The sequence below is a fragment of the Silurus meridionalis genome, chromosome 14 (assembly GCF_014805685.1).
Source record: "Silurus meridionalis isolate SWU-2019-XX chromosome 14, ASM1480568v1, whole genome shotgun sequence".
NCBI classification, from domain to species: Eukaryota; Metazoa; Chordata; class Actinopteri; order Siluriformes; family Siluridae; genus Silurus; species Silurus meridionalis.
Window position 1 is genome coordinate 17228731 of NC_060897.1, and position 14412 is coordinate 17243142.

The 14412-nt window shown below is 38.3% G+C and overlaps 1 protein-coding gene across 2 annotated transcripts in view; it reads right to left on the reverse strand.

Moving 5' to 3' along the window:
- The window catches only part of trap1 (TNF receptor-associated protein 1), a 45525-nt gene that overhangs the window by 16229 nt on the left and 14884 nt on the right, over window positions 1-14412 (reverse strand). Inside the window, exons 14-15 of one of the 2 annotated variants that reach the window (XM_046865901.1) lie at window positions 5494-5632; window positions 1422-1481 (exon numbers count right to left, since the gene is read on the reverse strand). In XM_046865901.1, coding sequence (XP_046721857.1) covers window positions 1462-1481; window positions 5494-5632 — 159 coding nt within the window. In that variant the 3' untranslated portion in view covers window positions 1422-1461. Of the gene's footprint in view, window positions 1-1421; window positions 1482-5493; window positions 5633-14412 lie in introns of those variants that run through there. The other variant, XM_046865900.1, reaches the window with a different exon arrangement.

Genomic DNA, 14412 nt, shown 5'->3' on the forward strand with positions numbered 1-14412 from the left:
AGTCTCGTTAAATTAATCCAACATGTTGGAATCGTTCATGCACATCAATCAAATTTTAATATCACCTGTAGTATAAATAAATGCCAGTCAACTTTTTGGTGTTATCATTCTTATAAAAAACGTTTACAGGAAGCACAGATCCTTTGTTTTTGGACAATCTGATGACAAAAATGACTGTCCCAGTGAAGAAGAGTGAATAGTACAGCAACTCAGCTTGAACCCTGATCAGCAAAATTCATCTGATCCAATTTCTCCGATCCTCAATTTATTGTTAACGTGTAGTACAGAATATCCAGTATGAGTCGTAAACTGAATTGAGAATGGTCTGTACTTTTATACTAAGAAATGTGCTACTTTTGTGATTAAAAAAAAATGTGAAAAATGCACTGCCTCTGTTTTGTATTTAAACAAGTAACAAAATGCTCAAAGCCTAATGCTTTTCCCACCCATGCAAGTGTTTTTTTTTTGTTTTGTTTTTTTTTTAGGACAAATCAGTTCAGCTGGATATTAGTGAAGGGCCCTGGGAGAATACCAGGATGTAATTTTAAACCGTAACATAAAGGTACATTTCTATCACTTAAGGTGCAAAATTGTTCTTTTAGAGGTACAAACAAGAAGGTACAAAAATGTACCAGTGTTTAGAGGTACATTTCTGTACCCTGCTAGGGTACAGCTGGGGCGACAAAGCATTTGTACTCTTTTAGGTACATTACTGTACCTTGATTTTTCTGTGTGTAGAAACAGTGGTATGAAATTGTGATTTGATTTAATTCAGTTCAGATTCATTTGTATACTGCTTTTAACAACAACATTGTCCCAAAGCAGCAATCTTTTCATTTTGTTTTTGAATTAAGTAATTATTTTACTGATTACCTAAACTGTTTAAAATGTATGAACAAGGAACCTTTGTTTCTGTGACCCTTTTAAATGCAAAAAAATGTATTTAAGATTTTTTAACAGGTCTTTACAAGCTTCACACATTACAAAAATTTCTGACAATTCTTCCTCACAATGGCTAGAACTTTGTGACTCTCACTCCGTTATTTAAGCCATTTTGTCACAATAGAGATGTGGTTAGAATGATCCAGTTGAGACCACGTTTAACTTTCTGGCTGATGTCTTGTATTAGAATTTTTAGATAAAAGGTGCTTACAAGGAGGTTTACTTGTCACTTTACTTGTCACTTGTCAGTAAAATTATTTCTCTGCATATGCCAGCAGTGTTACGAAGCTGGTGTCAGAGCACATGGTCATCCATGATTAGGGCTGCAACTAACGATTAGTTTGATAATCAGTTAATCGGACGATTATTTTGATTATTCAGATTACAAAATTATTCTTTTAATTGAGATGTTTTGCTTTTTTTATTGACATTGAGTTTAACTTTAATTTAGATATTTTAAAGCTTATAGTGGCTGCTTGTTTAGGAGTGCATGGGGGATTTCTCCTTGAACAAATTAAATCATGCTGGGTTGTTCATTTCTGTAAAAAAAGAAAAAGAGCATTTGAGAATGCAAGCAATTTGGGTAATTTGTTGTAAGTTGAAAACCATGCTTGAAAAATCTATATAACATATATAGATTCTGCAATTGCATACATTAAATATACAAACATTAAAAAACAAGTCACAGTAAATTACATTTGAAAACCAGTTAAATGTAGTAGCAGAAAAATGCTATTAAAAAGAATAGAACGGAGAATCGCAGCATCTAACAGGCTTTATAAAAAAATTAAATAAGATAGGAAATAAATATGCACTGGTGTAAAAATGCATAATCATTAGCCAGATGAGCAAGATGAGAAAGATCAGCTTAACAATGTTGGAGTGTGTAAAGGACATTAGACAGTGGATGCTTGATAACTTTCTTCTGCTCAACTCAGATAAGACGGAAGTACTTTTACTAGGACCACATGCACCTAGAAGCAAACTTTCCGATTACACAGTATCTCTGGATGGTGTTTCTGTCTCAGTGTGTACAGCAGTCAAAGACCTTGGTGTGATTATTGACCCTAGTCTTTCCTTCAATGCTCACATGAATAATATTACCAGGATCGCCTTCTTTCACCTTAGAAATATTGCTAAAATTAGAAATATGTCGCTGTTGCAGGATGCAGCAAAAAAGTTCATGCTTTTGTTACAACTAAATTAGACTACTGTAATGCTTTACTGTCTGGGTTTTCGAGTAAGTGCATAAATAAGTTTTAGTTAGTTCAGAATGCAGCAGCAAGAGTCTTCACTAGATCTAGAAAATATGACCACATCACCCCTGTTTTAATCAGTCTACACTGGCTCCCAATTAAATCTCACATTGATTATAAAATACTACTACTGATGTAAAAAGCACTTAACGGTCTCGCGCCGCAGTATCTAATTGAACTTCTGTACCAATATGATCCTCCATGCATACTTGGATCAAAAGGTGCAGGCTATTTGTTGGTACCTCAAATAATGAAGACTACAGCAGGGGGCATATATTTCTCTTATAAACGCCCCACAGTTACGGAACAACCTTCCAATCAGTGTTTGGGACACAGTCTCAGTGTTCAAGTCAAGGTTGAAAACGCATTTATTTAGTCAAGTCTTTTATCAGTAGATTTTTCTTCCTCGTGGATATAAAGTGTTCGGTGAACTGGGATATTTGTATGCTGTTGTCCAGTTTTTTGCTGCAGTCAGGTTGGTTGACTGTGGTGTGGTGGGTCATCTCTTATATCCCAGAGATCCCTCATGTCAGTGTTACCCTCGGGTTGTCCCTTTTAAGCTATGCTGCCATAGCGAGTCTTGCCGGGGGCCCAACTGCACAGTAACATTAAATTTCATACAACAATAAGGACACATAATAATCCATATCCTTCTCTTCCTGGCACCCCTCTTCTCTCTCTCTCTCTCTCTCTCTGTATGTTGAGTTAAACATTCTTCTAAGGTTCTAGTGACCCCTGTTCCTGCCCCTTTTCCCTCCGTGGATCTTCCCACTTCGTCCAGGCCTGCCTCTGGATAGTGTTCTCTTCGTTTGGAGGCCACTCTGTGCAGCTGGGGACGGTTTCTAAGAACGAGAGCTTTGAGGATGGATTTGGACTGCAGTTAATGTCAACAGTCTGCTACATTAACTCAGGACTAAAGTTTGCATCTGATTACCATCATTGTACCCCACCACATCGTATATCTGCAATAAATAGACATTCGGTGCAACCCAGATGAGGATGGGTTCGCACTTGACTCATGCCTTGGATGACTTGGGACGCACACTTTTACATGCTGCCGGGTTGACCCTGTACTGTCCCCATTTTCCCAAGCAGCTGTGTTATTATAACCAGTAACTTGAGCAGCCCAACTAATCAATAACGGCATTCGTTGAAAATGAATATCATTATAGATTAGATCGATTTGTTGTTGCAGCCCTAGCAATGAGACAGCATTTTATGCATCTTTTTTTGCAGTAGAAGTTTCTTTTCTACACTTCTGTTTTAATATACCATTTAACAAATTATAGTCATCCTATATCTCCTTCACCAGTTCTTTTGTTCCTTTGTTGTCTTAGTGTTTAAACCTTTTAAAACTAATTTCCAGGCTTCTAGACCCTTTCCGGGCCTTCTTTAATCCTTTCCTCTAACCGATATACACTTTTGACCCACTCTATTCAAATTAAATAATAAATCTCCAGTTTAGAAATGACTCCCAATATGAAGGAGGTATATAGCCTAAATAACTTACTGAAATAAATGTGATGTTCAAATATTTAGTGTTGTGGAAAACTAATGTTGAATATATAGCCTAGGTAAATGTAAACTTTTGCCTTTAATAGAATAGCCTTTATTTGTCGCATATACATTACAGCACAGTGAAATTTGGTCTTTGCATATCCCAGCATGCTTAGAAGCTGGGGTCAGAGTGCAGGGTCGGCCATGATATGCACAGAGGTTGAGGGCCTTGCTCAGGGGCCCAAGAGTGGCAGCTTGGCGATACCAGGGCTTGAACCCCCGACCTTCTGATCAGTAACCCAGTACCTTAACCACTGAGCTACCACTCCCGCAATAGTGTCTCTGCAGTAAAACTATACACATAACTATTAAAAGGATTGTAATGCAGGCAAACTATATCACAAATTTTCAAGATATAGCACTATTTTCAACATTGTACATACTGAAGACATACAAACTATTATGTATGGAATTATTTAGTGAACAAAAAAAAAGTTAACACAGAATGTGTTTTGTATTTTAGTGCAAAATAGCTACATTTAGCTTTGATGACAGCTTACCACACTCATGGCATTCTCTCCTCAGATTTATGAAGCAGTCAGCTGGAATGTTTTACAATTCATAGGTGTGACTTGTAAGAAATTAAGGTCAGTCAGCCCAAAAATTCTAAATAACTTTAAATGTATTCCCAAGTGCAATTGACAACATTTATCAAAAGCTATTATGAAACAGACTCCCGTGAAACCATACAAAGGAAAATAAAAACCAAGAGGTACCTCTGCTGCAGAGAATAAGCTTTAGAAACTGCAAACTTACATAAATGATTCACAGGGTTCAAGTGGCAGACATATTTCAACATTCACTGTTTAAAGGAGTCAGGCTATTATAATCAAACTGCAGGAATGAAACCATTACTTGGTAGAACAAAAAGCAGAAAAGACTTGCTTAGGCCAAGAAATACAAGGAATGGACATTAGTTCATTGAAAAACTATCCTTTGTTTTGATGAATACAAATTTGAGATTTTTGGTTCTAACCGCTGTGTCTTTTCAAGATGTACATCGGGTGAATAGATGGTTCCTGAATGTGTGGTTCCCACGGTGAATCTGTGGGAAGGAGCTTTAAAGGTGTGGGGGTGCTTTGCTGGGGACACTGTTGATGATTTAGTCAAAATTGAGGGCACAATTAAACAGCATTGCAGAGACGTGCTATCACATCTGTTTTGCACTTAGTGGGACCATCATTTGTTTTCAAATCAACCTTTTTAAAAAAAAATGTTTTTGTTTTCATCACCCCAAACCTACCTCTAGATTATGTAACAGCTATTTATCCAAGAAGGAGAGTGATTGGGTGCTGCATCAGATGATTCCACATTCCAAACTCATCCCAAACCATCTTTGCTGGATTTAGATTGGGTGATTGTTCCAAAATCCAGCAAAGATGGTTTGGGATGAGTTTGACCAGGGAAAAACAAGGAAAAGCAGCCAATAATTACTCAACACCTCTGGGAACTCATGCAAGATTGTTGGAAAAATATTCTCAGGTGACTACCTTATAAGCATATTGAGAGAATGCCAAGAGTGTGCAAACCTGTCAAAGCAAAAGGTTGCGACTTTAAATCGAAAAGTATAAAACATATTCAGTGGTATTTAAAAAAATAATAATTTCTTTTTTGACCTGTCATAATTGCAATGTCTTTAGTACTAATGTCTTGTTGAATTAGATCAAAATTATTAATTTATTACAGAATAAAAAAGTTACAAATCTATCATCAAGCCATACAATAGATCTCATCTTACCTGGCTTGCTGGCTTCAAACTTTTCTTCCTTGTAGTGGTCAACTACAATGTCGGTTTCCACAGATATGAGCTGCTTCTTGTCGAACTGTCGTAGATGGAGCAGTGTTAGCTCATCAAACTGCTCATAACAGAAAAGCACCTGCAAGGTGAGCCGAAAATTAATAATAATATCAGGGCATCAATGGCTTTTTTCTCTCTCACCTAAAATCTAGTTACATTTAAAATCAATGAGTACCAGTATGACAATGTTTAATGATTACACTAAACACACACCACATCATTAGCTATGACATTTAAAACTACATGCTTAATAGTTTTCCTCCAAACAACTGACATCCAGGCATAGACTATACAAGACCTCTGTGACCTGCTGTGAAATCTGTAATCAAGTCATTAGCATTAGATCCTTTATATCATGTAATCTGGTAGACCTCCATGAACCAGATTTATTAGTCCTGTACATCTCACAGATGGTCAAAAAGACAGATCTGAAAAATTTGAAGAAGTCAATACCTTGAACTATTTTCCCTCAAACTATTCCTGAACAATATTTGCAGTGTGGCAGGAAACATCCTGCTGAAAGAAGACGCTGCCAATATCAAATACCAATGCTACTAGGTCTGCAAATGTTTTAGGTAAGTGGATTCCACTTCCAAAGTAACATTTACATGAATGCTAGTACCTGATATTATCCCAAAATAAGAAATGCACACCAGCCAGCCATCAGCATGACAATTTATGTAAACATATATTATACACACACACACACACACACATATACACACACATATATACACACACATACATATATATATATATATATATATATATATATATATATATATATATATATATATATATATATAAGGGATGCACCGAAATGAAAATTCTTGGCCGAAACCGAAAAAGGAGGAAAGCAAGGCCGAAAACCGAAAAACCGAAACACCGAAAGAAATTATGGCAATTATTATTACCATTGCATTTATGTCTTTGACTGTGTACTAACCTTACTAAAATCAAGGCATTTCAATTGCATAAATTAATATTAAAGTCTCAAAGAATTAATCAATTACAAATTATGAAAATATTTATTTATAGCACATTGCAACAATGCACAGGATAAAATTAATTAAAATTTAGTCTTAAATGTTTAACTTTAATGCACTCATGTGTACATTAAATAATAATGTACAGGCCCTCTGGCCTGCTGAAAGGTTGTAAAATTAAATATGTTCTTTCATAAAAACAAAGTGCATTTAGAACAAGTGCAACTGTTTAAAGATACAATACAACACTATCACTGGGAAACTTCCTGCCTTTTCAAAAACGTCCACCACAGACGGAGTGCGCATGCTCGGAGGGGTTTTGCTTTTCTGTGCGTTTGCGTTCCTCTGATATTCAGCATAGCGATCGGATGTTTGGATTTCAAATTAAACCCGACGTGGAGAAAGTTTTTGCAGATGAATTTTTGGCATTACATGTTTTGCAAATCGCTATCCATGGGTCTTTCTCAGATATACTGAAACACGTCCACACCGCAGACATGTTGTTTTAGACAGGCACGTGCGGGCCGCGGTTTCTGTTTCCGTCATCACAACAAACTGTTTCGGCCGTGTTGTTTCGGTGATCAAAGTCTTTCGGCCAAAAACCGAAAATGCACAAATTTTCGCTGGCCGAATATTCGGTGCATCCCTAATACACACACACACACACACACACACACACACACACACATACATACAGTGGTCCCCCGGTTATCGAACTTAATTCGTCCCTTAAAAACGTTCAAAATCCGAAATGTTTGAAAACCGGATCTAATTATCCCATAAGAAATAACGGAAAACCAATTAATCCGTTCCCGAACTCCCGAACCAGTACCCAATAATTAACTATTTTTTCCTGTTTTTAGCCGTATTAATACTGTCAGGAATCCCCCTGCCACGACCCTTCGGTGGCTGTCATACCTCTGTGCTTCAGGGAATGCCCTGTTCCTTCGCTCATGCGTGCCCCGCCCACATTGAGCTCATTGCAATCGGGCTTCCTCCATAAAGCACCGTGGATATTATTTATGGACTGCCTTTTGCCGGATTATCCCGATCTCATTGACCAGCTCCTCCCGTGTAGTTCTGGGCTGATTTCTCACCTTCCTTAGGATCATAGAGACCCCACGAGGTTAGATCTTGCATGGAGCCCCAGTCCGAGGGAGATTGACAGTCCTGTTTAGCTTCTTCCATTTTCTAATGATTGCTCCAACAGTGGACCTTTTTTCACCAAGCTGCTTGGCAATTTCCCCGTAGCCCTTTCCAGCCTTGTGTCTTTGGACAGCTCTTTGGTCTTGGCCATGTTAGTAGTTGGATTCTTACTGATTGTATGGGGTGGACAGGTGTCTTTATGCAACTAACGACCTCAAACAGGTGCATGGACATTTTAAAGGCAGACTAACAGGTCTTTGAGGGTCAGAATACTTATTCTGACCCTCAGAATAAGTATTACTTATAAAATAAGTATTTATTACTTAATAAACACTTATTTGCAGCTGTATCATACAAATAAATAGTTTAAAAATCATATATTGTGATTTCTGGATATTTTTTTTTTTAGATTATGTCTCTCACAGTGGACATGCACCTACGATGACAATTTCAGACCCCTCCATGATTTCTAAGTGGGAGAACTTGCAAAATAGCAGGGTGTTCAAATACTTATTTTCCACACTGTATGTGAAAGTAAAGCAGTCTTTGCTCCGACATGTACTTAAGTAAAAAGTAGTTATAACTTCTACCTGTTTTAGCTGTTAACTGGACCTCACATCATATTAATGATTGATAGATAGATCGATCGATCGATCGATCTTTATTCTCATTGCATAGTACAGGTACACAGAAATAAAATGCATTTTGGCATCTACCATAAGTGCAAAAAGTAGCAATCGTGCAAATAGTGCAGATAAATATGTAGCATATTTACAGCATGTGATATTTATGTAAGCATATGTACAGTAATTACATATAAAGGCTATAGCAGTGCAGAGATGTGTGGACATCATTAAGAGCCCTTGCTATGTTTCCACATGGACAGTTAATGAGGTGATACCGGAGAAGCTGCACCTCTTCCAGTCAAGAAGAATTTTTTATATATATATATATATATATATATATATATATATATATATATATATATATATATATATATATATATATATATATATATATATATATATATATATATATATATATATATATATATATATATAAAATAATCATAGACATTTTACAGATTCGAATGATGTATTGTTTTTATCTGTACGATCAATAAAGACAGTAATTTAAGTTAGTTTCGCCATTAAGAGGGAAAAACCCACAAAACCCACCCTAGAGGGTTAATTGTGTGAATCATGGCGGATTTGGTGTTTGATTTGAGACAGTAAACAAAAGTTTACTGATTAAAAAATATTTTTATCTGGGGTTTATTTATTTGTTTTATATCTAAGTAAAGAAGGGACGTCGTGAATAAGTGTATGTTTTGCTGGAGGTTTTAATATCGCCTCTTTAATATTTAGATATTTATGTATTAATTTTTTTTTGTAAAAATGGTAAAAACAGAAATAAGCGCTGAATTAATAGCGCGTTAATAAAAATTACTGCCGTTTAAAATAATTAGAATTTTGACAGCCAAATATATATATGAATACAAAACTAATTAAAAATGTTGTTACCTAATGAACGTATTCAGGCTGAAGATCCACATATAGAACACAAGCAGAGAAAAGATGATGATCAGGAATGTGTCTGTTTCTCAGTCATGTTCTCATCACTGACTCCCTCTGTCTCATCCACGTTAACCCCAAACTTCTTACTGCCTTCTGCCTGCTGATTCTTATCTTCTTAAAGAGTGAGAGTCAGGACTTTATACACCAGCGGATTGAAAAAGACAGGAACAGGAAATCAGTTGTTCGGCTGAAATGAGCACGCAGTGAAAAGAAAAATTTGATATTTCACCAAATCAGTGGATTAAAACTCAAGTAACGAGTCTGTTTTGAAAATGTAAGAAGTAGAAAGTACAGATATTTGTGTAAAAATGTAATGAGTAAAAGTAAAAAGTTGTCTGAAAAATAAATAGTGGAGTAAAATACTGATACCAGAAAAATCTACTTAAGTACAGTAACGAAGTATTTGTACTTCGTTACTTCCCACCTCTGGTCCCAGCATTTAAAATACCAACCCTAACCTCCACTTACTACACTTCTCCTTTCCCAGCTGTCCCTGTAGACCTCTTCTCCTTCTTTGACCAAGAGAAAGTTGTTAAGATTCATAACCACTGTTACAAAATAATCAATGTTATTCACTTTACTCCTCAATGATTTTAATGTTATGGTTAACCAGCGTATATGTGAAGTACAATATATAAACACCGGTAGTTCCTGAAATACAATGCAGATGCATTTCAATTAGGGGTTAACTATCTCTCAAATAATTCTAATACAAAAAATAATTTAATATAAGATAAATATAATTCACCTTGATGCTTCATTCAGTCCATTTAACTACACACTGAGCATTGTTTCCCTGCTTGTTTCCCATTATTACCGACACACCACCTGCTAAACTCTGGAGCACACTGGACAGGTAAACACAGAAGAAACTGCAGAATGAGAGAAAAAAAAAAAAAAAAAAAAAATGGAGGAACAGAGAGAAAACAGGGAGAAGATTCATATGAAAGCCCGTTTCTGCCACATAAAAAAAAAAGTTTGCCTAATTCCGACTTTTTATCCTCACAATTCCTTTATTTATTTATTTATTTTTTATTTTAGCAAATAGGGCAAAATCACCCCCTCTTTAATGGCAGAAAGCTTTACGCATTAAAAACGAAATAGGCACAATCAATGGAAATACCGAATTTTTCGGACTATAAGCCGCTACATTTTTCCCACATTTTGAACCCTGCGGCTTAAACAACGAAGCGGCTAATATATGGATTTTTCCTGGGTTTTTCCCGGTTTCACAATCTTCAAGCCAAAAAGCTGAACCCCATAACATTAGACCAATGAAATTTACGAACGGAAACAAAAAAAAAAAAACCACACCTGTGTTCTGAGCTGCACGGCATCGGGAGAAAAACTTTTTTTTTTTAAACGCACGACGATGCCAAAAGAAAAACTCCAGAGAGAAATACAGTGGTACTTTGACCTACGAGTTTAATTCGTTCCGTGGACGAGTTTGTATCTCAAATTGCTCGCACATCAAATGAGTTTTCTATATTGAAAATACTTGAAATGGCATTTTAAGTTCCAACCCTCGAAATGACACCCCGTTTTTATGTTTCATGTTATTAAATTGGAAAATACATTTCTAAATAACAAATCTTGTATAAAAACATAATAGAAAGAGTATGTAAAGATATAATAAGGTTTTATTCAGTGTTTTTTCCTTGGAGATGAGATGACTTAAGCTAACGAAAAAGGCGGTGGGGTGTGTGGATTGGGGGTAGAGGCGATAAGCGGAGGCGGAGGGAAAACTTGTTTTTTACTATCACTCCTGTACACTACGTATCCCTAAACTTTAAAATTTTTACATTTTCTTCTTTGCTTATCTTAATTTTCGTCACAATCTTCGAATTCTGGCTTCGCTTCGCCATCTAGCAGCGGCGTCTCGAGCTCGTATCTCAATTTTTTGCTCGCGTAACAAAGCAAAAAAAAAAAAAACCACCGAGTGACCGCTCGTACCTCGGAAAACTCGTACATTAATGCACTCGTAAGTCAAGGTAACACTGTAGTTGTGAAAGGAAGAAGGAAGACAGTGAACAATGACTTACATGGTCGGCTACTGTTTAGATAGAAGCGCAACATATCTGTTTAGATTTAGAAGCGCAACATATTTTACCCGTTACACCGTGTGTAATGTGTCTTTCGTTAAAGCCTGTGTAAAGTAGATTAGTGTAGACTGCGGCTTATTTACTGCGGCTTATAGACAGGTGCGGCTTATTTATGTTAAAAAAAAAAATGTGTCAAATCCAGTGGCTTATATAAGGGTGCGCTTTATAGTCCGGAAATTACGGTACATTGAATCAAACTAAGCCTTCAATCTCTGGAGAGAACCCTCACAATCAGCTCTGGAGGAGATGGAACAAAGACAGATGAAGCAGAGGTTGCCTCGGTCATACACCAATGACGCACCAGAAATGTTGGTTGTTAACGAGAAATAAAGTCGGAATTGCGAGGAAAAAAACCCAGAATTAGGCAAAAAAAAATTATGTGGCGGAAACGAGCTTTAATAGGATTCGGGCCAAAGAAAACGCTATAAAGTTTCCAAAGTTTGGGATCATTTCAAACGAAAACGATGTACAGTGCCGTTTGTTTTTTATTTTTTAGAATAATAATTTCTTTTTATTCATATATTTGTATTTGCTTTTTGATGTAATTTGACAAACGCACTAAATGTATATTGTGGCAGCAGTGCGCAAGAGGAGGGCAGAGCTGGACGTCAAGCTGAAAAGGATCCTGAACCATGAGCCTGTGAGTACTGAATGGGAAAGCTCGGCTTGGTGAACGTTTGCCTGTCTTTCTTTCAGTGTGGAACCAGTGAATTTGGTACAGTAGTGCCAAAAGAGCTGCAGAAGAGGCATGATGCCAAGGGTTAAGAGGAAGAGGAAGCAGGACCAGGCCAATGAGGAGTGCTGCAGACGGCGAAAACAGGCCACGCCTCTCCAGGAAAGTCTAGATGGCAGCGTACCCAGGGGCAGGCAGAAGGTGAAAGCGTGCTGAACTGCGAGGGAGACAGGCGGATGTCAAGCTGGAAAGGCGTCCTGAACCGAGGGAGCAGGACCAGGCCAAGGAGGAGTGCTGCAGCTGCCGTGGCCACCACATGCATCCTATTCAGTGTGATGGGACTGGTGGCGGAAATGGCCACTCCATTATCTGCCATGCCTCTCCAGGGAAGTCCAGATGGCCGTGTACCCCCCTCTTAATCCCCTCTCCTTCTTCACTGGCCATCAACGCCCACCCACCCGCTCCTGGAAGCACTTTCCTCCACCTTCTGCGGTTCTCTGGCCTGAGTCGGGCGTTGGGGTATGTGCCAGCGGTGCGTGAGTGGAGGGCCGAGCCAGATGTAATGAATGGTAAGAAATACCTGCAGTTAGACACTGGCCTCAGAAAGAGCACCACAAAGCAGAGATGAGCGGAAGGGTCACTGAACAGTGCCAGAGCACAGGCGGGCACCAGAGAAAGACGTGGCGGCCAGCAAGTGCACTTAGCCGGACGCCAGGGAAAGGCATGGCGATCTGCGTGGAAACTCCAGGGTGAAAATGAAAGGATGTCTCTCTTTCTTCCTGTGTGGAACTAGTAAGATTGGTCACATATATACAATGATGTGAAAGTGTTTGCCCCTTCCTGATTTCTTTTTCCTGTTATCCTGTTTTTTTGCATGTTTGTCTTTAAAACTTTAAAATTTCAGATCATCAAACTAATTAAAATATTAGTAAATGATAAGTGAACACAACATGCGGTTTTTATTATTGAGGGGAAAAAAAAATCCAAAACTACATGGCCCGTGTAAAAAAGTGTTTGCCCCATGTTAAAACTGGTTTATCACACCCGAGTTCAATTAGTTTAGCCACACCCAGGCCACACCTACCTCAGTTCTATTGACTGTGTTAGATTTCCTAAAGTCCACAACAAGCTCTTTAGTCTTCATGGCGTTAATGGTCAGGTTGTTGGTGGCACACCACGCTGTCAGGCATCGCTTTCCTGTAGGCCAATTTGTCGTCATTGCTGATATGGCCAACCACGGTGGTGTCATCTGCATGCTTGATGATGATGTTGGCTTTATTTAGAGGAGCACAGTCATAAGTGAACAGGGAATAGAGTAGTGGGCTAAGAACACAACCCTGTCGGATGCTGGTGATCAGAATGAGGGTTAAAGATACCTGGGTATCTGGATGTGCAGATACCCAGGTCACTAAGCTGAGTAAGTACAGTGGGGATGACTGTATTGAATGCAGAACTAAAGTCAATGAACAGCATTCTGAGAAAAGTGTTGTTTTTATCCAGGTGGGTGAGGGCTTATTGAACCTGTTCTGTTTGGGTGCAGTGTCGGTGGTAGGCCCACAGTGAGGAGATCAGGAACCAGTTTCTCAAAACATTTCATAGCAATGCAACTGGGTGAAAATAATTGAGGCGTTCTGCAGTTGAATGCTTAGGCAATGATATGATGGTTGTAGTCTTCAGGCATGTAGGAACCGTGGGTGGGCCAGTGACAGGTTGGAAATGTCAGTAAATACCTGTGCCAGTTGTCCAGCACATGCTCTGAAAACACGTCTGGTATACCCATCCACTCTGCTAAATGCTGAATAGACATCTGTTGTTGAGAATGATAGTGGACTGTGAGCAGAAAAAGAGTCAGCAATTAAGGTGAAATGTCTTAAGCCCTGATTGAAACAAGCAAAAAAGTGATTAGTAGGGAGGTTGGTAGAGATTGTGGTGTAGGTTTGTAGATTGTGATGGTCTAAATCCACATTCTTGGGTCATAGTTGTGGAAGTGCTCTTCTATATGGAGTTTGTATGCGTGTTTGGCTCTTCTAATACCCCTTTTCAGGTTGGCCCTGGCTCTGTTGTAGTCCTTTGCCTATTGCTTTGAGCAGGAGATGGACCTCAAAGTACTTCTCTCGTTAGGAAAGCATTGCACGTGTTTGACGGTAGTGACATTGTCAGTTTACAGCAGGGGTGCACACACTTTTTCAACATGCGAGCTACTTATAAAATGACATCCCTCTGCAAATAGATCCTGGACTTCCTGACTTGGAGACCCCAGTCAGTCTAAATTGGGAACATCTTTAGCACCACCACACTGAGCACTGGGGCCCCTCAGGTTGTTCACCCTGCTGACTCACGACTGTGTAGCAAAGCAAAGCTCGAACCATATAATC